The sequence below is a fragment of the Acipenser ruthenus genome, chromosome 11 (genome assembly GCF_902713425.1).
Source record: "Acipenser ruthenus chromosome 11, fAciRut3.2 maternal haplotype, whole genome shotgun sequence".
Taxonomy (NCBI): domain Eukaryota; kingdom Metazoa; phylum Chordata; class Actinopteri; order Acipenseriformes; family Acipenseridae; genus Acipenser; species Acipenser ruthenus.
In genome coordinates this window covers 7,883,586-7,908,183 of record NC_081199.1, presented here as the reverse complement: position 1 = coordinate 7,908,183, position 24,598 = coordinate 7,883,586, and the positions used below count along the sequence as shown (strand labels likewise).

The 24,598-nt window shown below is 42.5% G+C and overlaps 2 protein-coding genes across 6 annotated transcripts; both read right to left on the bottom strand.

Annotated features, from left to right (window-relative positions):
- Window positions 1–979: 979 nt before the first annotated feature.
- On the bottom strand, window positions 980–11,538 carry LOC117426210 (aldehyde dehydrogenase, mitochondrial-like). The gene is given in 12 exon segments (XM_059033233.1): window positions 980–2,171; window positions 2,412–2,526; window positions 2,666–2,823; window positions 3,081–3,245; window positions 3,528–3,712; window positions 4,366–4,465; window positions 4,685–4,798; window positions 5,239–5,367; window positions 6,197–6,308; window positions 7,292–7,371; window positions 8,429–8,569; window positions 11,223–11,538. Coding segments are annotated over 11 exon segments (1,266 nt in total). The 5' UTR covers window positions 8,504–8,569; window positions 11,223–11,538; the 3' UTR covers window positions 980–2,138.
- Window positions 11,539–12,094: 556 nt separating this feature from the next.
- LOC117426972 (acyl-CoA dehydrogenase family member 10-like) lies at window positions 12,095–24,597 on the bottom strand. 5 transcript variants are annotated; one of them, XM_059033228.1, is made up of 21 exons: window positions 24,461–24,597; window positions 23,101–23,300; window positions 22,568–22,716; window positions 21,961–22,155; window positions 21,449–21,607; window positions 20,948–21,107; window positions 20,417–20,558; window positions 20,065–20,133; window positions 19,540–19,721; window positions 18,988–19,138; window positions 18,331–18,476; window positions 17,657–17,830; window positions 16,839–17,263; window positions 16,233–16,373; window positions 15,653–15,790; window positions 15,123–15,213; window positions 14,686–14,844; window positions 14,168–14,340; window positions 13,765–13,908; window positions 13,598–13,675; window positions 12,095–13,447 (listed from the first exon to the last, which is right to left on the bottom strand). In XM_059033228.1, exons 2-21 carry the CDS (start codon window positions 23,288–23,290, stop codon window positions 13,313–13,315), a joined length of 3,201 nt encoding a protein of 1,066 aa, XP_058889211.1. In that variant the 5' UTR covers window positions 23,291–23,300; window positions 24,461–24,597; the 3' UTR covers window positions 12,095–13,312. The 5 variants fall into 5 exon arrangements, with proteins under 5 accessions (XP_058889211.1, XP_058889212.1, XP_058889214.1 ...); XM_059033229.1 differs by lacking the exon at window positions 24,461–24,597 and adding an exon at window positions 23,699–23,920; XM_059033231.1 differs by lacking the exon at window positions 24,461–24,597 and adding an exon at window positions 22,812–22,927 and having other exon boundaries at window positions 23,101–23,236.
- Window position 24,598: the final 1 nt, after the last annotated feature.

Sequence of the window (24,598 nt, the reverse complement as noted above, 5' to 3'; positions counted from 1 at the left end):
CACCTTTACCGAGATTTGAAATAAAAATTCTCGATTCCATGGCAACTGAACAACATGTTTATGCTTCCCAGTTCAGTTTAGTTGTCATTAATTAAGTCGGCGCACAAGTTCCCACAGAACCTACAAAGCTTGACCAACCTTCCCTCATTGCGTCATTTAACCGGGAAAGAACCACGCCTCCTGATCCTCGTGTATATTTTTTAAGAGGACAACCTTTCCTGGGAGAATACCGACCTGGGTGAATATAGAACTTACATACCGTTATATCGATTACACTTTGTTATACAGTACACGCTGTTACACAGCCATATTTCTGGGTGTAAAATGTAAAAGTCAATAAAACAGCTTAGACAACCCAATGTCAAACATATGAGGTGCAACAATAATTACTATGGATGTAGCATATTGGATTGCAAGACAGACACAAAATCTTATTGGTACACATTGCCCTGATTCATTTCTAGCTAATACGTTTCAGGTCTCCTTTTATCATCAGGGTTGTTTTATCCTGCGCCCAGTTTAGCATTACAAGATACTTAAATTCATTGAGGGAGGTTTAATGGCATTCAAACAGAACTAGACCCAGATGTGTCATGTGTGACCCTGCAGAGCTCTTGTAAAAGAGCAGGCATTAGTCAGCTGTACCAAGCACAGCAAGGACCTGTTCGCTGCTTCAAGTGATTCATTCATATCTGCAGGACTAAGTCACACCTCCCTAGGAAAATAACACGAATGCATGAATACAAACACAAAAAAGTACAAGGATGCTATGCATTGATTGATGTTGTGTCTATGTAGGATTTTTATTTTTAATGGTTTTACCATGCTTTTAGTAAGCCCTTACCATGTTTTACTTGTATAGTTAACATGCTAAGGACTTCTCCAGAAATTGATAAGGATCCTTCACCACCAGCACTGGATACAACATATTCAAATGAATACCTTCACAGTAAAAAATATATATGTACATATAGGCATATATCAGAAATTAGTTTTATTTCAACATACACAAATGTCACCAAAATAAAATCTGCATAAAGTCCTTTGAAAGTTAATTCAACTGAAGACAGTATTCAAAATTACATCTTGCCAACATCTGAATGTGAATGATTTCTAAACTATTCAAATAAACAGGGGGCTTTCATACTGTAAGAATTGTGCAGGGAATTTAGAGATCAAGGCTATGCACAGAATGCTTTTGGCTGCTGGTGCTCAGTACACTGCTATTATCCTTTCCACACTATGATAGAAATTTAAAATATAATGCATTCATTTTTTTAACAGAAGATCTAATAACTAAAAACACTGTTGTGCATACTAGTTGAACAAAGGGAAAACTATATTCAAATTAGCACACTTCCGATTATAAAAAAAGAAATACAAAAATAAAGTATTGCCTTAATTTTTAAATCAATAAAACAATAAGCCTACTTCAGATGTGGATTGTCCACACAAATGTAGATGCCTAAAGTGTGTATCCTAGCAACGCGCTAATCTACCGTACTAGCACTAAAAGAAGCGCACTCTCACACACTCAAGGTTTTAATGCAAACAGACAACAGGAGACTTTAAACAGGGTTCTAATTTGATGGATCGATTCACCAATATGTAATCGAAGCTCGGGAAATTTTAGGACAGATGCATCGATTAATTGTTGCACTCCTAATATATCTATATATCAAAGTGGCCAAAAGCAAGATGTATTTCAGAGCTTTGGTATATTTGATATCACTGTTTATATTGAAGAAACAAAATCTAGGAGAAATCCTCCCGAAGCTACAATTTGTTTAGAAATACGTAAAGCATGCAAGTGTTTTGGTTTTTTTTATATTAAAGTATATTCACATTTTGGAATCTGGTTAATATTATTAAAAGTTATTTAAGCAGCACTGAAAAGGTGTAGAGCTTACTAGATTTTTTAATTTTGAAAAAAAAAAAAAAAAAATCTGCAGCGCCAAACATTATGCATTGAACAAAAAGCAACCACAGTATCTGATGTGAACCACAAAGGTGTTCACGAGAACATTCTTCACAACCCTCCAACATTTGAAAACCCCTGAATAGAAAACTTAAAAGGATGAGGGAAAGCTGAAAGCTCAGTTTCTTCACACAATCTTTTCTTTTAAGATCCAGCTGGTTTAGGAGTTCTTCTGGGGGACTTTAATTGTCACCTGAAAAAAAACAAAAAAAAACAGATTTTATTAACTGCAGTATTCTTGTGACCCTGCTCATATTCACACAAAAATATAATCATCTGTTGCTGTCTTCCAAAGTTTACCTCAACTATCACAGCAAATATTGATTACAATCCCCAATTCCTGCGATACAAAATGTACCAAACAACAATATCTATGTTTCATTATTTAATGCAAACACTGCAAAAAAAAAAAAATGGTCAATCGAACACTCACAGTTTTCACTTCAGTGTAGTTCTCCAGAGAATACTCTCCGAGCTCTCGTCCATTCCCAGAAGCCTTATAGCCACCAAATGGGGCTTGGGCACCAAACACATCGTAACAATTTATCCTGCGTGAAGTAAAAAAAATAAATAATAAAAGATCACGTTATTCATAAAAATGTGAAGGTAATCCACGAACTGATTCTGAAGCATCCTACCAGCGGTCCTCAATCTGTGCTGTGAGCTGTGTGACACTGGATCTCTTACCAGACAGTGCCGGCCCGCAGTGCTGCAGAGATGTAGTGTGCCTTGTCAATGTCTCTCGTGAACACGGCAGCAGCCAGCCCGTACTGAGTGTCGTTGCCTCGTTCAATCACCTCCTCTAGCGTCTTAAACTTCAGGATCTGCATCACCGGTCCGAAGATCTGCAAAGGGCCAAATGAAAACTTCACTTAGATCTTTTGAAAGTGCTGCAAGGAAAATATTTTTCAATAGTCTATGCCTGGAGGTCAAATAAACAAAAATGCCTTCATCTGTGTAGTAAAGAGGACCATTGCCTAACTGTCTGTTAAATTGTCTTGAGTTGACTGGTAATAAAGCCAAGGCTCACCTTCGGTCACTGGCAGTGCCAGCTCAGCGCCAGTATAGCTCAGATTGGTGATACTGGTTGTGTTGCCTGTACCTCCTCCCTGGCGATGGTCATGTTGTCTTTGACCTCTCCGAAGATGGTGGGCTGGATGAAGTATCCTCGATCTGCCGCCACTCCACCGCCACACATCAGCTTGGCCCCGTCGCGCTTCCCAGCGCTGATGTAGCCCAGGACCTTCTTGAACTGGTCCTCATCCACCTGCATCAGAGAGCCAGGGATCAATCTGACTTCGGTAAATAGCCACATGTTAAAGAACTAGTACAGTGCTATGTATGCATTTGGAGGTTTATCAGAACGTGCAGGTTCTCTGCAGAGGATTTTCAGTTCCACTATCCATTTCAATGAAGGCTGGTATTTCATTACAAAATCCTACAGTAGTTATTGTCATTTAGGGAACAAGAAAACGATCTTCGGATGATTCTTTTGGGTTTTGACCGATTGCAACATACGGGTAACTGGACCCTCATTGTCTAGCTGTACCTGCGGCCCCTGCTCTGTCTGCAGGCTGAACGGGTCCCCCACGACCCTCTTCTTGGCTCTCTCCACGCTGCGCTCCACAAACTCGTTGTAGACGTCCTCCTACACGTAGGTGCGAGAGCCAGCACAGCAGCACTGGCCCTGGTTGAAGAAGAGAGCGAAGTGGGCCTGCTCCACAGCATCTTCCACTGTGGAGATAGGGCACAGGGCTCAGCAACTCCTGGGATTCTCTTATTGTTTAAGAGATGTCATCTCATGCAGTTTGTGTTACAGGACCACAAAGACAAGCTGAGCAGTTCTGGCTGTTAAAACTCAGTGGAATGACGTCTCATACAATACACACAACATATTAACTTATAATAAATCACACAAATTAAGATTGTACTCGGGAATAGCTTTAAAAACAAAAAGAAAATGTGTTTTTGTAAAACAAAACTTTTATCCTACCCAGGCCGTGACACGATTCAGTCCAAAATCAACTGCCACAGTCCCTGAATAATGTGTAGGCCTACAGGTGCTGTGTCGTGGTGAGACTATTTACTAAAAACAAGTGCGGCTGGATGAACTTGGGCTTTTAAAAGTTTGTAGAAAGAGTGGTTGATAGGAGGATGTATTTTACAAAGGGTATTAGGCACAGGACCTGCACACAGGATGCTGGAATTTTGGCAAATACTTCACTGTTATTGGTTGATTTCTGATATGAGATTTATAATGTGATGAAGGTGTCACTGCTACAATCAATGTGATCTACCACACTGGGAATTGTGTTGTGCTGGTTCTGTTCCCCAAATATAAAGGCACAAGCTGTCACAGAAGGAAACATTCAAACAAGAAAACTCACAGTTTGCATCTGACAGGATGATGTTGGGGCTCTTCCCCCCCAGCTCCAGGGTCACCTTCTTCAGATTCCTGCTCGCTGCCTGCTGGATCAGCTGACCAACCTGCAGGGGATACAACACAATGTTACACTCTGCTGGTGGAGCCATCAGTATCAGAATAATTGCGGCCCCAAGATATTTTGTGGTTATGTGTTCTAGCCAACAGTGAGAAGTTTGATTACTTTAATTTTCAACATATATAAAGACTTTACAGTTTCTGAAACATCAACTCCTCTGATGCAATCATTAATTCTGCAGCCCGGATCTGCAGTGCGCACTGACCTCTGTGGACCCGGTGAAGGCCACCTTGTCGATGTCCATGTGGGAGGAAATGGCCGCGCCGGCTGTGTGGCCGTACCCCGGAACAATGTTCACAACCCCCTCAGGGAACCCCGCCTGAAGGATCAGGGAGAAGGTTAGGAGAAGGTAGTCTAATAAAAGTACCAATAAATCCACACACAGACAGCTTCTGACATCTCCAGCTCACTGCTGAATACTTAACACATTACACCCACCTGCTGGCCAGCTAAACCTTTTTTAATTGAATCTAAAACACAGTTGGCATCTATATCCCCACCTGCTGGCTGCGGCACTGTATAACAACCAATCCCATTAGACAACATTGGCCAAAGTGTTTTCCTACTGGCAATATCAAAATCACTAGTGCTGCTATCTGGGGGAGGATCAGCAGACCTGAATAAAGCTCTTTACTCTGGCTTGGGAAGTGCATCAAAATACTGAAAGCTCTATTTGCATGTTCAGAGTTGCGCTTCCAAGCCTAACCCTGAGGCTGCACGCTACAGCATCGTCTGTGTCTGGGAAGACCAGGGACTCACCTCTTTGATGAGGCTGGCCACGTACAGAGTGGTCAGCAGCGTCTGTTCAGCCACCTTCATCACCACTGTGTTGCCTGTGGCCAGAGCCGGCCCAAGCTTCCATGCCTGCATCAGCAATGGGAAGTTCCACTGGCAAGGAGAGGCAAGCAGAGCGGCATTAGCAGCTGGATCACACACTCTCATTGGACAGCACTCAAAAGCTATTTCAGGCCTTGCTTTGAGCTTCACTGCTTACACCTGAGCTTGTGTCCAATTTAGCCTGAACTGCTCCGTTACCCTGACCTACATTCATTTATATACAGTACATGTTATTTCACAATTTGAGCATTCATTTGTTTAATGCACGGCTCTACCATGTCCACAAAAATGTTTACATTTCTAATACTTTACTGTATAAGGTTCCTTCACTAATTCCATTTTCTAGATTTCCCTGATGTGAAATAACAAGGCAGGAATGTACATACAGGGGGATTCATATTTCACACAGCATTGTCGGAGTATCGCAAAAACTGGAGGTTACATGTAAGATGACATGTGACCTGCTGTTTGCCAACCTCAGGGTTGCTCAATAAAGTCAACAGTTAAGTAGAACCAAAAACAGTGCAAAACATCAATGTTGCGCAAATTATGCATGACCCTGTATTTGTCTTTATTTGCATATAACCAGTTCATAATTCCTAAACAAACTTTTCTGAAGATTTAATGAACAGTTGAATCATATGAGTAATCATATGAGTATGTGCATGCCCCTTGAATATTTTTAAATGCTCAAATCTAAAAATGATGATTTTATTAATGATGGTGCCCGGAGATTCAGTTATTAAACCATGATGCTATTTTGTTGGATCACAAACATGCTAACAGGTCCTGGTAAGAGGCAGGGGAAGCTATATTCCTGACCGCACTGTATACACAGAGTCCCCCAGACACCTGGTCCCGCTCCTCTCACTTTACTCACTGGAATGATCTGGCCGCACACACCCACTGGCTCGTGGCGGGTGTAGCAAAAATAGTCTCCGTCTATGGGAATGGTCTTTCCATGATTCTTGTCAGCCCAGCCAGCGTAGTACCTGTGCCAAAGAAAAGAGGAAAACATTCAATCACCAGATCTGTGAAAAACAGCCAAATAACATGCATCCAGTATTTCATCCACAACCTGAACTCTATATCAGTAACTAGAGAATTGCCTTAGTTTCACCCAGTTAAACATAACTGGGACCAAGAGATGCACAGAACTTCAAACTGACTAATATAGTTGTTCTAGAGTGGTAAAAAAAATTAAGATTTTTATTGTTACTCTTTTGTAAACTGCATTTCAAATATGTGGGTAAATACTGGGTAAATGTGATGGATTAGCTACTACAGCACCTCATATTAGCTGCTCATGTATAGTTTACTTTGAGTTGTGATCACAAGTTATTGAAGATTCTGATCAATGTGAATTAAAGATTGCTAAATGACAAGCTTGGTTTCTTCTCACCCAAACTAAGCTGTATTAATATTATTATTAGTTTATTTAGCAGACGCCTTTATCCAAGGCGACTTACAGAGACTAGGGTGTGTGAACTATGCATCAGCTGCAGAGTCACTTACAATTACGTCTCACCCGAAAGACGGAGCACAAGGAGGTCAAGTGACTTGCTTAGGGTCACACAATGAGTCAGTGGCTGAGGTGGGATTTGAACCGGGGACCTTCTGGTTACAAGCCCATTTCTTTAACCACTGGACCACACAGCCTCCTACAGTCGAAGTTGTTATAATAGTGGAAAACACTAGTGGAGGTTTTGAGTAAATTGTTGATGCTCATAACATCGATATATATTGTAACTCCTGAATGTTTCGAAGTCTTTTGCACAGCAGTGTACATATATGGTCCTTGGTTCTTTTCAGGTTGCTTGGTTTGAAATTATTTTCCTGTTTACCACCATAAAATGATCAGGTTAAATCATGTTTTTCTATAGGATGGACTCAAATCTAGAGCTTTACTGTGCAAATTAACTAACCTTTTAGTCAATTAAACTTTTATAAAGAATACAGCAAGAACAATCTATACCTTAAGCACTTCACAACCAACGGTAGGTCGACGCTGTAGGAAATTGTATACGGTTTGCCATTGTCCAGGGTCTCCAGAGTCTGAAGGAGCAGGAAGAAATGAATTTTGGTTTTTTATGGTCTCTTTTTGCTCGTGTAAAAGCTGCTGAGCACGTTCCGGAATCCATCCTCTTATCCTCTCAAATGTTGAGTTCGCATTCCGGAATGAGAGGACAAGAGGATGGATTCCGCTCTCTTTTTTTCAGTCTGGAAAGATTGCAGAAAATACCCAGCGGGCACTGCACGCTAACCAGAACGTCATCACAGCGCTGCCTTTTCATTTAAGCACTGGAATTGAAAGCGGGAACACAAGCAAATTTAAACTCCAACTCTTAGCATCTAAAAAAGTAAGTGTAACGCATTTCTATATATTTAATATTAAGTATTGATAATACGTTTATGTCATCATTACAGCAGGGCGTCAGCGTTTTTTTTTTTCTTTCCCCTTCAAAGTATGCATGCTCAGAGTCTGCTCCTGTGTAAAGGCACCGTTCCTGTACAGAATGTCCCATAATCTTATCGGAAAGATTCCGAAACGCTAGTGTAAATGCACCTACTGTATCTGGCAATCCTGCTAGGCTTTACTTCAGTCAGTGATAATACAGTACAACCATCTGCTAAACTGAGTCGGTGGCCTTCGCCCTGTACGTACTCTGTGACTCAAAGAAAAAGATAAGCAGCGTCCAAGATGAAGTAGAATGCCAGGAACAGTTATCTGCCACAAAACATTGTATTTAACTAACAGGGAGCACTAGTGGAACTATTTATCTTACAGTAGGTGTTTTCAATGAACATACTGAAGAGGTCCAGCACTCGGTGCCAGTGTTAAACACTGATGTGGGAATCAACAGGTTTTCAACCCAATGTAAAGGAGACTGGGTCGCAGAACCACTACCTCGTGCTTGTCAGCCCAGCTTCTTAACAACTGTACAGAGGAGTCAGGCTCACTTGAACTAGCAGTCATTGACCTGCTGATAGGTCAAATATAGAGTGGCACATCAGGTTTGTGACAGAGTTAATTCTTAGTGTAACCCTCCGAATACAGTACTGTGTGAATAATGAGGGTTTCATCAAAAGTAACGTGTAACTAGGTACTCACAGCCAGATAGGCGGAGTCTCTCTCGATCAGGTCAGCCAATCGGTTCAACAGGAGTCCCCGGTGGGAGGCGTCCATCCGTCTCCATGGCGATCCCAGTCTAAAGGCCTGCTTCGCAGCCTTTACTGCTTTATCTACATCTGCCTTGAGTGAAAGCAATCACAACTTGGATAAGGGTGCATGGAGAGACCTAGGCTCCCAGCTTTTCAAACTGTAATCTGGAAGGGTAAAACCCCTGGATGTTAAAAATGAATTAATAAAAAGATTACTTTTGACAACTGAAAAGTGGGGGCAGAGTCCAGTACATGGCAGTGAATACATGAACAAATACAGCAACTAGATAAGATAAAAACAGACAAGCTGCTCTCTCATGAAAAATACACCCTTTTTTAAAATAAAGAAAAACAAGTTACAAAACAAAAAGTAAAGATGTTCTAGTAGATAAAGATGATTAGGTAAATAGGAATAAAGGCATTAGAGTGCAACAAGTCTTTAAAAAGAATAACACGTCTTTCATTTTTTCAGGAATCTTATAGCAGCCTACAGAGAAACTGAATGCAAGATGAACCACATGCTTTTTGTCCTTAAAAGGAAGAAAAGGTGCCTTTTTACCCAGCAACAATACCTTGTGTAAAAAGGCACAGTGTCACATGATGCAATGCAATTCTGAACAAAGATCCAATGACTCTGCACTTTGAACAGACTTCCCATCCAGGGAATGAAATCATTTATTGAAAAAAATAAATAAAAATGATTTGCATCACAGCACATGTTAGTTTTGATGTATTGTATAGAGTACATGAAACACTTAATACATTTCCAGCTGGTGTCACTGACCCCGATTTGCAACAGTCGTTATATACAGTTATAGAGACTGGACAAAACAATGCAAACACTGTGACATGCAACAGTTATGTAATCTGCTTTCCCTCACACGACTAACCAACATTTTTTTTAGCAAATAAGATTCCATTCATGTGACATATAAATAGCTGCATCTCTGTTTCGAGCCCCGTTTCAGTCAGTGCTGATTCATCCAAGATAGATACCTTTCACTGATGTTTTTATTGAGAACAGCCATGGCTTTACGTGCCATTCTGGGGAACAGACTTCACTTCAGATTTCCACATAGAAATGCCCTGAAGGAAATAGAGGTGGTACCATCGAGGAGTGCTCGTGTATCCCCCTCTAGAACACTATCAAACCCCTTGTTACGTGCATGTGCATTATTTAGGAAAGAAGGGGGTAGACACACAGCTAGCAGCTAACTGCTAACAGGAGCAAAACCCTTTTAAGACTCGATAAAACTAAGCTGGGATTTGATACCTCATCAGCACTGTAATCTGACATGCCTTAAACTCGGTGAGCTGTTTCGAGGTCTGCTGAGTTTACAGAGTAGTTCTGGTAAAGTAGGAGACAATAAATAAAGAAAAAGTGATAATGTGCATTATAATATGCAGTGGTATAAGACTAAGGCAGTGGTCCTCAAAGTGGTGCCCACGAAGCCAGGCCATCGTGCCCGCGGCAGCTGTTATTTAATGGGTAGTGAACACATTTCTGGCGGGTCGTAGCGTAGGAAAATAAATAAAGCTTTAAACACGTTTTCCAACAAAAGCGTCACAGCAGTCTGTTAAAGTGCTATTCGCTTATGCTGTGCTTGTACGTACTCGACATTGAGGAGGCTAGCTGGTCCAGTGGTTAAAGAAAAGGGCTTGTAACCAGGAGCCCAATCATAAGTTAGCTAGGTGGGACATAAACTGTGTCTGTTTCAGTTGCAGGTACTGACAGTAAGTTTAACCAATAGGAGAGTCAAATATCTCCCAATTTACGGTCAAATATCTGCCAATTTATTCTGCATGAAAATTGAAGGCGAGTGAGTAGCCAATGGGAAAGTAAAAGACAGCTGTCCAATCATTCGTGAGCAGAGGCGGGGTGTTAATATGCCGGGTAAACACTGAATTTCGCCGATTGTTATTGAAGGAAATAACACATTTCAGTATGTAGAATTTAATTTTCTCTATATATATATTTTTTTAAATTTCACCAGACAAGGGAAACGCCATAGATGATTTAGTTACGAATCCACTTTCTCTGAATAATTGTACTGAAGATGAGTGATCTTTAAAACAGAGTAGTGTTGATAAATCTGCCAAATTAATACAAAACGAGACGCTATCTATACTCTCTTATTTTGGTTTATTCATGTTTATCTGTGTAAACATGCTATTTAAAAATATTTGCATTGCATATTTTATATAAATTATTTAAAGACTAAGCGCAGCACGGACAATTACTGCCTGAGACTTGGCCTTATCATCAGTGAGCCAAGAATAACTGGCAATAACTGGCACTGGCAGATGTTTCTATTTTTTGTGTACAACGCCGTCTGCTAAATTATTATACAACATAATAAAAGTGATTCGAGGTTGGGATCATAGACAAAAAATATAAAAGTACCACTGTATAATTTCCACGATATATAAAGTCCAGTACAGTATTGGGGGTTGCTTTCGACGTACAGTATGTACGGGTAATTTAAATGTATTTTTAAAAACTTGTTTACGTCTTCCGAAAGTCAATGTCAGCTTCACGTCACTTGCTGTTTCTACGATGGCCTTCTTCTGAGCTCCGTACATGCATGTGCAGTTGTTGCACAACTGGAATTTCATGCCTCTTTACATTATTTTATAACTTTAGATTTTTCAAAATGCATTTATAATATTCGGTGCATTGGTATTTTATTGCAAATTAGTAACATTCACGCTCCTTCGTCATTATGTAGTGTTAATATATTTACCTTATTGAAGTGAACTTAAGTTCAGGCTGAATGTTGGGCGCTGGTATTGACGCTGCAGCAGAGTACTGGCTCGCTGGAACCCGGAGCGAGAGACGAGAGATCGCCGGAAATTTACTGGCGAGCACGGAGCGTAACATCCTCACCTGTAATAGATTCCACTTTGAATATGTATGGAAATTATTAGAAATCTGAGCTGTGACACACACACACACACGGAACATACAGCGCAGTGAAAAGCTATACAATAAGAACCATGCAAAAAGTCTCTGCTTAAACGATAAGCGGCAATGAATCTCGTACTGGCGTCTGATAAATTAATAGTACCTACATCAGCATAAACCCCGTTCTTACCACTAGATTAGAGAGCTTGGAATAGCCCTCACGGCCTGACGGCCTGTCTTGTTTTAAGTGGTGGGTAATTTGCCTCCTTCGTCATGGATTTCCATTCCATGTCTTAAACAGACAGCCAGACAGTAAGCAATCCTTCCATTATCCAGCGAACTCTTAATACCCGGGGTGACAAATACATGTCATACAGTATGCAGCATAACCCAATGACTGTTTGGGAGCAAACAGGAACTCATAACAATAAACTGCATAGATTTTGCAGTGAAAACCGAATATATTCAACATATATTTGCAATTCAGCATTGTATTTAGAAGAACTTTGGAAACCATTTTATATGTTTACTGTAAAACCAGACATTTCAGCTCTCCACTGAATTTAGCGATGGACTTGAATGACTTCCTAACTAACAAAACAGTTTCAATCAAACAAGCACATGTTTGGTTGTAGCAGAAATGCTAAAAATATTTTGGACACTACATTTTCAGAGTGCTCAAAGACAAAATTCATTGTACAATAATAAGGGACCATTTCAAATTATTATTTATTTTCACTAAAGTGAACACCTGCTTTATAAAAATACACCTGGTGGAAATTCAATTAAAAAAAAAAATGTTTACAATAAAATATGATTTGCTAGTGTTCCACCAACGACACCTGTCATCATCATCTAAACAGTGATTCAATATAAATGCAGACTCATTCACATGAATACAGTCCTGTTCAGCAGGCGCGGGGCCCTTGTACACACAGTTCTGTTAATCAGTAACTCTCCCTGCTCTCTTCAGGAAGGCAAACCAATAATAATAATATTCTGTACCTGGATCTAATCGGCAGGTGTGTTTGAGGGAGGCAAAAGGTTGAGATCTCAACAGCTTTGAGAAATGAAGCTGAGGCACTGCAAGTGGTATACTGTAACCAGTATAAAAGTGTACCATGTTACACTATGCATATACCCTAGTTTACCGTGGTTTGCTATGTTTTTAATATGCTTTACCATAACTTGCTGTCTTTACAATGCTTCCAGTACCAATGCTTTATCATGATTGCACAAGGTTTTATTACATGCTATGCTTTTACTATGGGGAACTTTTATAGGGGGTATGCCTCCAGCACATTCACAAACTGCTCATTCATGTCATTATTACTGCTTACATTACTTGATCATTATTTCTTGTAGTATTTGCTAGTGGGCAGACTCACTTGTGGTCTAATGTTTCGAGACATTCACACTGATAATAATATAATCTTACCTATATCCAATTAACCCTTTACCTTTGCCAACATTTCATGTACAGTCTATTATAACAATATAACATTCCCTGTAATAAACCTGAGGGAATTAGAGTATTATATACAAGTGTTTCTGTACTATTAAAACATTATAAAAAGGCATAATACATGGCACAAAAGTCACCAAAACATGGTGCATGACAAGGGCTCTCAATTACACCGACATATAAACTGGCTGCTCCAAACAGACCTCATTAGAAGTACTTAGGACACTTTAAAATCAGTAATTCATTAGCCTCTAATGATAAGGGTCCTGCCTCCAGAGTTCAGCAGTTTGGTGCAATTCATTCTCTATGTCTTCTGAGTGAAGAGAGACAGGGACAGAGGTGCCCGTTGATCTTCCTCATCGGGGAGCGGCTTGCAGCGGTGAGTCCACATTCAAATTAGGTAGAAAAACAGGGTTCAAATGATTGGAGATCTAGATGAATAATAGTAAAGATCATTTAAAAGTTCAGCGTCTCAGCTCCATTTTGCCCACAGCAGCCCGGTGGACCTCGTCCGGCCCGTCTGCCAGCCTCAGTGCCCGCGCCCAGCTGTAGAACAGCGCCAGGGGGTAGTCATTGCTGAGCCCAGCCGCCCCGAACGCCTGGAACACAAACAGGGAGGCATTGGGATGTGCAGAGCTGAACTGATCTCAGACTGGTGTATATACTGTCCAGTGTCACTCGACCAAAAATTATTGGCATAAAAAAAATGTATCTTAAAAGTTTGATTAGCTTTGGGCTATTGATTTTACCTGGATGGCACGGTCGATGACCCTTAGAGCCATGCTTGGGGTCACTGCTTTAATCATGGAGATCTCTGGAGCAGCCACCTGCACACAGACACACAAGGACAGTGTTAAACACGTGCTCTATTGAAGACCATCCTCCTCAAAAGACAGAGCCCCCCTGTGTCAGGTACCTTGTTCCCCACTGTGTCCATGAGGTGAGCTGCCTTGAGCACCAGGAGGCGGGCCTGCTCGATCTCCATGCGGGACTCAGCAATGTCAGCCAGGATCGTTCCCTGCTCCGCCAGAGGCTTCCCAAACGCCACTCTCGACTTCACCTGCAGGCAGAAAAACTCCTGTAGTAGCGTCCGTTTACCACTAACCTTCAATAGCAGTGCAGTAGTCACACTACACTGGACTGTACCTCGGGGCTATGGTAGCACAAGAACACCTGCCTGCTGTAATAGTACCCAAACCTGTCCCAGATACTACCCAGGTAAAACATTTTCTTAACCTTGCTCTTGGCTAAACTGATTCAGTTTCTTCGAAACGTTCAGTTCAGCCCCAGGTATGTTGGTATGTTCAGAAAGCCCTCACCCTCTCCTTCATGAGCTCCAGGGATCGCTCCGAGTGTCCGATCAGCCTCATGCAGTGGTGGATCCTGCCGGGCCCCAGCCTGCCCTGTGCAATCTCGAACCCTCGACCGGGCCCCAGCAGCAGGTTCTCTCGGGGGACACGCACCCTGTCAAATACCAGCTCCCCGTGACCGCCTGCCAAAACAAGCCAGGAAAACCAGTGTGGCAGTGAGATACCAGTCCTGTCAGGGATAGAGGCTTTGACTTACAATCCTCGTCAAGATCACATTAAAAGGAGCAGAAAGCTATATTCTTACAGGGAAGGCTTTGGTCAGATCCTTTAAATGTTTATTCCCTCCACACAGCATTTTAAAAGCTACCCAGTACACCCACTGTGGGGATTAAAACAAAACTTTTCCAAGGTTAGAGCAAATACCTGTTTCAGTGTTTCAGTGTGCCAGCTAAACTGTCCACTGGAAGTGGCTGAATAATCTGCATGGAATTATAAAGCATGTGGTGCATGTGCCAGGGGTTACCCACCTGGAGCATCCTCTATGCCATAGACAGAGAGAGGCCTCAGGACTTTCACCCCTGCCGTTTCCATGGGAACCAGGACCATAGACTGCTGCTGGTGTCTAGGAGCGCTCGGGTCTGTTTTGCCCATAAACACACAGAGCTTACAACGAGGGTCCAGTGCACCTGGGGGACAAAGGGTAAACAAATCCGGATTAAAACCCAGTAATACGCAGAAAAAGACATGTTTTTATCAAACACAGCATATTCTGCTTAAGTTAGCCCTAAAAGCCAGGCCATGGCTTCAAAACACAGTTACATTTGTGCCACCTGACAAACCTGGTGTCATTCTTATCATTTAGTCCCAGCGATACTGTTACATGTTACATTTCATTTTGTTCTCTAAGGAGACGTAACATTGTGTTTTACTACAGGACTGAAAAACAGAACTGGAAGTTCCCAACCTGACGTCCACCATTTATGGCCGTTGAGAATGTAAGAGTCTCCGTCTTCTGTGATTGAGGCTTCAATGTTTGTGGCGTCTGAGGAGGCCACCTGAGATTGAAGAAACACGTACAGTAAAGCTCATTCAGAGACCCTGACCAGCACCACTGGACTACGACGTTACCTTAACTTAAACATTTCTGAAAGAGGGTTTTTTCACTTAAAATACAATTGTTTAAGTTGGTCTTCAAAAGAAAAAAAAAAAGAGAACCCCATAATGTAGGTGCTTTGGCTCATAACAATAATGCAAAACACTTTCTCTTCTTGAAATCTGTTTTTAAATGGCTTTTTAATAGTTTTGTTTTCCTTACATCTCCCTTGCTATTGTATGGAGTCATTCAGAGTTGTTCTGAGTTCTGTTACTCTAATATTCCGTTATTATGATTCTTCTCTAAAAGTTGCCTTTATCTGGCTTTGAGTTTGTTTGGAGAATCAAAACAGGGTTGCCAACTGGCTCCATATTACCTACACTGTGTTGGGTTGGACTCACCTGTGGTTCAGTCATGGCGAAGCAGGACCGCATTTCCCCCTCTAACAGCGGCCTGAGCCACTGCTCCCTCTGCTGGTTAGTCCCATAGCGAATTAGCAACTCCATATTTCCAGTGTCAGGGGCAGAGCAGTTAAACACCTGCAAACCCCCATTGCAGCATTAACACAAAGACTCAACAGCTTGTGTTAAATTCATCACAACTGAATACAGGGATGGAAATAAGACTCTTATTGCACAGCAGTTTCACTCATTCCAGGTTTTACAACAAGCTTGATTAGCCACAGTGCATAGGTAAAAATCTCAGGTCTGTCTTATTAAACTCGCAGTAAAACCAGGAATGGATCAACCTGCTACGTAATAGGAGTCTTATTTCCATCCCTGGAATAAGTGTTTCTCTAGACACCGGTACAGGAGTGACATACATACGGTTGGACAGATATATGATAGTCTCAATAACTTGTGGTAAGGAAAGTCCTTACCAAGTATTATCACAATTGGATAAGCAGGTTTCTAAAATATTTCACGATACAGGAGTTGGTCTTTATTTCTGTAGCAGGCACGCAGGTGCAGTGAATCTGACCTCCGGAGCGTACAGCGAGCGGCCCATCGTCTCACACAGGTGTGCGTATTCCAGGTTGGTCAGCCCGGGCCCCAGCCTCCCCTCCGGATCCACCTCTAGAGGGATGAAGAGGTTCCACAGACCTGCAGACTTTGCCTTCTCCTGAAGACACACACACACACAGAGTACAGAGATGCTGAACACAAGCACAACCTGCACGGTTCTCAACGCAATCAGAGGTTCAGGGTTTTCAGGTTTTATTTCAAAGGGGAAGTGGCTTCAGATTATTATTTGTTTTTAATTTTCTCTTTTCCTTTTAGGATGTTAGGGATGTCAATTGTTAAAATCAGCACAATAAAAAGTCACTGCACCTGCTCCAAAACAGAGTTTGTCATTTTTCGATTAAATCTAGTGAATTTTATCCAAATATAAGTGATATAAGTTTCTTTTGATGCTCAAATATAAGTGATACGTTTCTTTTGCTGCTCAGTTTATATATGGACATCCCCCAGACAGGGGCCTGCTGTGTTAAGTTACTATTCCTAGATCTCTTTAGAGTTACTGGAAGAGCTAATCAAGCTCAATATCTGCACACACAGAGCAGGGTCACTATCTGAGGCAGGGTACCTTCAATTGCTCCATGGCAGGGTGTGGGCTCCACCTGTCCTCAGATACCTGGTGGTCTCGAAGCTGCTGCTCAAGGGGGTAGATGTGCTTCTTCATGAACTCCTGCAGGTGGCGGTATAGCTCCTGGACAGGGGGCCGCAGGCCGTCAGGGGAGATGACCAGGTGACCCTTTGCGGGATGGGGAGGGGAGGTTTTGCTGCTGGTGGACAGGTCAGCAGCGCAGTGTTCAGGGGTGGCGGTCAATCTCTGTGGCCACTGCTGCCCAGACCAGGCTCTGTAGCCCCTGGCAGGTCCAGCCCCAGGTTTGCCCACGGGAATGGATTTGAAGACCCGGAATCCCTCCTTGACTGCGAAATCCCACGCCAGCTCGGCCATCCGCTCTGCCAGCTTCCCAGTAACCTCTGCACTGGCAGAACTCGCCTGCCCTACAGCAGCAGGAAGGCTTTTATTTTTTTTAAAACACAGATTTTTGCCTGCTTCACAGATCTAGATCAGCACTAACTGTGTACTACCTTACCTACTGTATATCCAACATTAGTGCTAATCTGGTAAAACCTAAAATTGTGTATTGTCTTTTAAGCAAGTATTAAAAGTACCCTAGAGCATACCTAATTAAATAGTTTCTTATATTGTCAAATAAAAAAAATGGTAATAGATATGCATATTAGTATAGGTGTATAGTTGACTGGTTTGCTATTTTGAGTGGAGCTATCTTTCTTACCTCTATACAGTTCTGCAGTGTTGAAAGAGTTATTTAATACATACAAAGTAAGCACAATTTTAGTACTTGTAGTTATCGTTTCTTGCAGAAGCCCCACCTCTCAGGGAGCGCTTGTAGACTCCCTGCAGGATGGCTGCGACTCTGAAGAACGAGAAGGCCATGTAATAATTCCAGTTGTCAATGGGCTCCGTCCCCATGCTGCTGCTGTACAGGGTGAAATACTCCTCTGCTGTGGGGATGCCCAGCTCCGGCAGGTCACACCCACTGAGACCTCCAGGAGAGAAGCAGATCTGTTACAATGATGTCAGCACCAGAACCGCTTTGAGCTCGTCACATGCTTTGACCCAGAAGACACTGCGGAGGTGAAACGGCTTAGCAACTTCATTTCACCTAGTGTAGTATCAACTATCAAGATTTCAAATACAAATACAAACTGCACATTTGAAACCTAAGTAGCAAATGGAAGTTTTCCACAATCCATCAAGGTCACTTTCTTCACCTGCAGCAATGACCTCCATGACTGACTTCGATCACATACTGCAGCTCACTCTGCACGGCTGCAGATAAAATCAGCTGTTACAAAACCACAAATGAACAGCTCAGCATACAAGACTTCTGTGCACAATTCATAACAGGAAAATCATGAACATAATCCGATATTTTATTCCCAGTGGACTTCGCTGGAGCACAAACCTGGTTAATCTGTCACAGTGATTTGTATTCTTTTAAACCAGATGTGAAAATGGAAATAAACAGAGCAGGTGTGTTTACCTTTGAGAACTGGGAAATCGGGGTGCAAGTAATGGGCCAGGCAGCTGTAAGCCAGGTCGGAAATGGGGTCCCCCAGCGTGGATAGCTCCCAGTCCAGCACTGCCAGCACCTCTGGCTTCTCCGGGTGGAAAATCAGGTTATCCAGCCTGAGGGAAACGGGGAGGGATTACATTGAGCTCCTTTAAAACTACCTGGAAGCTGCAGGAGATTCGGAGTTGGGTGTTACACCAGGAAATGGTATATAAAGATGATCCGAGCCCATATTGCCTCTACGCCAAGACAGACACACAGGCAGCTATTTGATCCAAGCCAGGACACTGCAAAATAAACTATTGTGCTGTCCATTAAAAGACAGATCTATTCGGGGCATTACAGCTTATAAAATGCATTTGAACTTTATCAACAGTGACTTCTCACTTTTTTTAAATATACAGTATTCCCAAACCTTCATCTGATTAAAGTGGATTTTAGAAACTGAATGTATTTAGAATGTTGTCACTACAGTTCCAAGGTCAAAGGGCAACATTCTGTTCTTATCCTCTATTCTTGACATCTGAAGTACCATTCAGAACAGTTCCACTACATTCGGATGGTGGCTCTGGTAAGAATCGCTGAAGGAATGATGTTAAGAGGAGCATGCCCTGGACAGCTTGTTACCTGAAGTCTCCGTGCACCACAGCAGTCCTCTCGTGCTTGGGGAGGTGCTGTGGGAGCCACTCCAGCACTCTCTCCATTGCTGGGATGCGCTGCGTCTCGCTGGCTCGGTACTGCTTGGTCCAGGTTTGCACCTGCCGCTCAATGTAGTTACCTGGCAGAACAGAGAGGTCAAGCAGCAGACTGTACTGTGCTGATGTAAGCCGAGCACAAATACTTTAAGACTCCCATTGTATAGCAGGATGAGCCATTCCAGGTATTAGTAAGAAATAAGCAGACACACCATACATATTTATTAGTTTCCATGCAGCTCAGAATTTGAGTGTTTAAACCCATGTACAGGAATGGACTGCAGCAACTGGTCCATATGAATTGTGGTAATGACCAACACACTGCTTCAGGTCACAACAACCTTACATCTTCACATTACACAGCAGGTTTTGACAGACTTTGTACTTCGATTGACGCCCTGGTTAGAAGGAGACAGCTCTGTTTAATTTCTGGTATGTGTTACTAGCTCTCTCAGTGTGCTGTGGCTCCCTGCATCACCCTCACCAGATTTCCCATAGTCCTGCAGCCCGACTGCACTGATATCAGCGCTGTGAATCTGACAGAGGACGCGGTTCATGGCCTGGTAAACCTCTCTCCTCTCGTCTGGGCACAGCCCCGGCAGAGACGGGTCCTTGAATATCCTCCCCGGACAGTACTCCATCAGGAAGAAGGGTGTGCCAATGACGCTGGGGGAGAAGCACAAAGGGGCCGGTTTAGCAAGGCCTTCCACAGGGCAGTCTGCACTATTTTCTTGATCAAAAGGAAAAATAACAACAACTACTTTGACCAAAAGCAACGACCGTGAACGCAAACAGTACGGTCTTAATAGGGAGCTGGTTGTAATGAAGAGAGTCTCCAAACTGAAAGGGACTGACAGCAATCAGAATGTGTTGGTTTAGAGGGGGGTGGGTTGGTGTATTGTGTGGTTGGGGTTTCAGTAAAGGATGTCTTAGTGAAGGAGCACTGCAGTTCATACCTCCTATATACAGCTGATACGTGCCTCATCGTACACAGTACTGTGTGACATACCTGGGATCTTCACAAAGAGCAAGCACCTTCGGCACAGGAACTCCAGCATCCCCCAGAGCCTTCATCACTCTGCACAGAGCACAAAACACAGCACATATCGACTCCTTCTACTAATAACTGTCAACGGATTACATTTTCAGTTTGAATATTGGTAACTGGAATGGGAAATACATTCTGTTAGCCTACATCTGATATCCTCTGACTGGCAGGAATTTGACAGCTTCTGCCTCATATAAAAAAATATACATTCTGAAAGTCAGGCTCAAGATTTTCAGTAAAGGCACTACAGCATAGGAGTGCAGAGAATACTGTATATGTGTTGCAAAGAAAGAAAGAAAGAAAGAAAGCCCACCTGAACTCCCTCTCGACAGCGTGTGCGGAGGGCAGCAGTGCTCCCGGTGGTTTCTTCCTCAGGACGAGATGGCGCTCCCCAGTGTTGAGGAGGTAAGTGGGGTTGGACTGGCCGTGACTAAACTGCCGCAGAGTCAGAGACTCTGAAACACATACATATACGGTTATCCAACTCGCATCCAAATAATGTTCATTGACTTGACTTGACCAGCTTGACACAACATGTGTCATACAACAATGAAAGAAAGCAGGTAGCCTCAGTAGACCAAGGGAAAGAGGATAGTACTGTACAGAAGGTATGGTTTGCATCACTGGGGGTGTTGCCATAGCATGGCTATAGATGACCAAAACAGCACTCAGTGGCACCCATTTGCAGCAGCGTTTCTGTACCCTGCTTCTTGCCAGTGGTCTACTGCTGCTACTATTTTGCAGCAGGTGTTTAGTTGTCTAACCCCTGTGCAGGTGTAATATCAAGTATTACTTCATCTAACTGAAGGGTATTGGATGTGGAAGTGCAGGGAGTGGTGTGTACCTGCTGAGGAGAGAGGCAGGACACGCTGCAGGTATTGTCTGAGGGGATCCACTGGGATGTCCATCCCTCTCCTGACAGCCCGAGTGCCGGGGACAAACCCTCGCAGAGGGAACCCCAGCAAGCCCTCCAGCTCCTGCACTGCCACTGCGGGGTCTTCAACCTGAAACAGCAGACACCACATCACCTCTTACAGTCACACAGCAACACTGATGGGTCTCAGCACATTCAGAAATTGGGACGATTTGTGCCTGCCAGCTACAGGTTTAAATACAGAGTTAGAGATATGAAAAATGTTGCCTTTCGTTATGTTTCAAGAAAAAAAAAATCCAACACTTTCTTTAAACACCTGAAATCAGTTTAAAAAGTAATAATACAATAACTCAAACAGTTTGTCCTGGCATTTTAAAAAAGAGCATTGATATTTCAGTACAAAAAGTGTGTGCAAAGGGCCTGCAGGTGTGTATTTATTCGGCACTGCTGTGACGGGAGTCACTCACTCGCCTTGATTGTGCGGAGGCCCAGCTGAGCCGCTGCCTTCACATTCTGACCAACATCGTCCAGGAAGACCGTCTCTTCTGGAAGGACCCCGAGGCGGTCGACACACAGCCTGTAAATACGGGGGTCTGGCTTGCAAAGCCCTTCGCGACATGACTCTACAATCTGAACAAGCATAACACGAGTACAGTCAAAACAGCATTGCAAAGAGACTGGGCAAAAAAAGGGACAGTAATCCATCAGGAGTTCACCAATAACCTGGCAAAATAAACCTTAAAAACACAGAGGAAGTGTTGATTCAATAAATACGCCTGTGAAACTGAAAAGCTGGAAACGTGTTCGGTAGTTTACTGGTGAGCCATTTTGAGTGGCGTTATCTTTCCGATACTACTATCTTTCTGGACCTATGTTAGTTCATATAGTTCAGAGTTTATGGAATACAAAATGAAACATGTTTCTGTGTATGATATAATCACATTGTATATGCGGTATGAACTAACAGCACCAGTCCCGCTTACCACATGGAACTGGGTCCTGTCCAGGGGCAGGTAGCTGTGCCCATGCTGCAGGTAGAAGTTGTTGCTCAGCACAGCTGTCTTCAGCCCCTCTGCTCGGATACAGAGGATTGCCTCGGACATGGCTGGGTTCTGCTGAGCCATGGGGCCGGAGGTCAGATCAGACAGGAAGGAGTTCACTGGGACAGGACAGCCTGCCTGGATAGAGAGAGAGAGACAGGACAAGCACTATTATAGAGCACCTGTAACATAAGCCAAATCACTTTTTAAAAGTGAGATGTTAAAAGCACCCCTATAATGGACTGCTGATGTACCAGCTGCACTCACAGAGGAGACGCCTTTGAGTTTTAAAACGTCACCAGGATGTGATGACTGAAACACCAAAGGACTTACAAAATGATTCGAAGCAACAAGAAGAAAGACAACTTTGAAACCCATACCAAGTTGCTCTTGATGTGTGGTTATGAGGTTTATTACTCGCTTTGCAACCTTGAGGTTAGAAGCTTTGAACCGAGCCCCGCTTTGTCTTCAGGGATTAACATGAAAACAGCAGACGGCAGCATCTTCTCTTCACTAGGAGTAAATGTAGTGCTAAGATAAGTGTTCTTACTATAGCTGCACATTCCTTTCCGAAGGCGTGTGTGAATTGTGCAGCACTCAGCTCTCCTCTCATGTATCTCATCCAGGCATTGCCTTCTCCACCTGTTCGGATTGCTTGGACTATAGTGCCTGCAGGTACGCCATGCTGCAACTCCCACTCTAGGAACAAAAACACACTCTCACAAACCTTACCAAGCCCTAAACAGCTTCATGGTTCCAAACATGAGGTATAGCTCTCAGTGTGCATGCCTCACTTTCAGGTAGTCTGTTACTCTTGCACTTCCCAGGTCATTTCACCTCCGAAGTGTCTTTGAGGTCAAAGCCTGTCGCTGGCTGCACTCCTTTGAGGAAGCAGCTGGCTGGTTAATGACTGCAAAGAAGGAGTTTAAAGGGTGGTGGCAGATTAGGATTCGGAAGTGCATGACTCCCTGACGGTGAACATGTAAAGAAAGCTTTCTTTAAACTAGTATGCTAAAAACAAGAGTTTCTTTCAAAATCTACATTACATACCATGTGCTCAATAGCCAAGATTTATGGAATTACCTGTGGCCTTCTGATAAGGCGATGGAAGAAGAACGCCTCCCATATCAAATACAACTGCTTTGTAAGGTGGAGAGGCGGAGTGCTTCCATCGCGCTGCTCCCGTGAGCTGACACCGCGCAAGGCTCAGCTTCAGAGACCTACTGGCTAGAAGGAAGCCGGGACCGAGGCAAACCCTGGCAGCACACATCATCGAGTTCTTTCTGTTACAAAAACATCATCGAGTGTCCTTTTGTTACAAAAACACATGTATTAACTCTAATATCACTTAAAAAACGCTACTTTAGATTTTTTTTAAGGGCATATAATGTGAAAAACAGTAATGCAACCCGTTGTTGCTGTGTAGTTAGCAACAACATTTATGTAAACCGTTTACAGATTCATTATTAATCACAATATGTGTGATGTACAATGGTGTTTGGCACATACATGCATTACTAATTATGGTAGCCGAGTCAATGTTACGAACTGATCCATTTTATTCTGCTGTGTAATAATAAGTGCAATTACGGTAGTTATTCTCAGTAAATGTCGAGCAAGCGTGTAACCACGTGACAAGTGAACAGGTACTTAATTATGCACGCAGTAAAATAATGCTTACTATGTATTTGACAGAGCTGGGGTCAATTCCACTAATTCAATTCAATTCCCTTCCCTCTTCAAATCCAGCAATTCCAATACAATTTTGTTTTCCCAATTCAAATTAAATTCAAATTCTCTTATCGCAAATTTCAATTATTTTAAATCTATGTGGTCAAATTCCAAATAGAGGGCCGTATTAACCAAGCGATTTTAGAACAGGACTGGTTATGGACAGTTTTTTTTTTTTAAAAACTACTCACAAAACTCACAGAAGTGTGATTTACATACAGGTGTGTTGGCCATTGAGCCAGGCTCAATTAATCAACAGGTTTAGCTACCATGTGCTGGCAATGATTGACAGAACCAATGAGTTGAACTAGTCAAAGTGCTTTGCGCTCCACAGTAAAGCACTTTGATTGGTTCAAATCAGTCATTGGTAACATGGTAGCTCCATTTTTGGTTCATGATTCCTCATACACTATGAATGCTATTCCACAATTTAAGGCAAAGTTTTTGTGCAAAATACATGTTATTTAAGGATTGGATTTCAAATAGAATTGATAATTAATATGTCAAATCCAATTCAATTCCAATTATATAGCTTTCTTTTTTTTTCAAAACCAATTCAATTCCAGTTACCCACTTGATCACATTTTAATTTGAATTGATTTATGAATTTCAATTAAATTCTCAATTGACCCCAAATCTGGTATTTGACTAGTTTAAAAAAAACTTTTCCATGTACTTCTTAAATAACAATCCAAGCATTGTTTTAACTCACGGGATCAGAGCGTGAGACTGTTACCAACAAAGGCTGGTTACACTAGTCAGCCTGACAACACAGAAGACCCGGGTTTAGGGGTCTGCAAGTCCACAGGCCCGTCTCCACCGCTATAGCTGTTGATTCTGCTGTCAAACT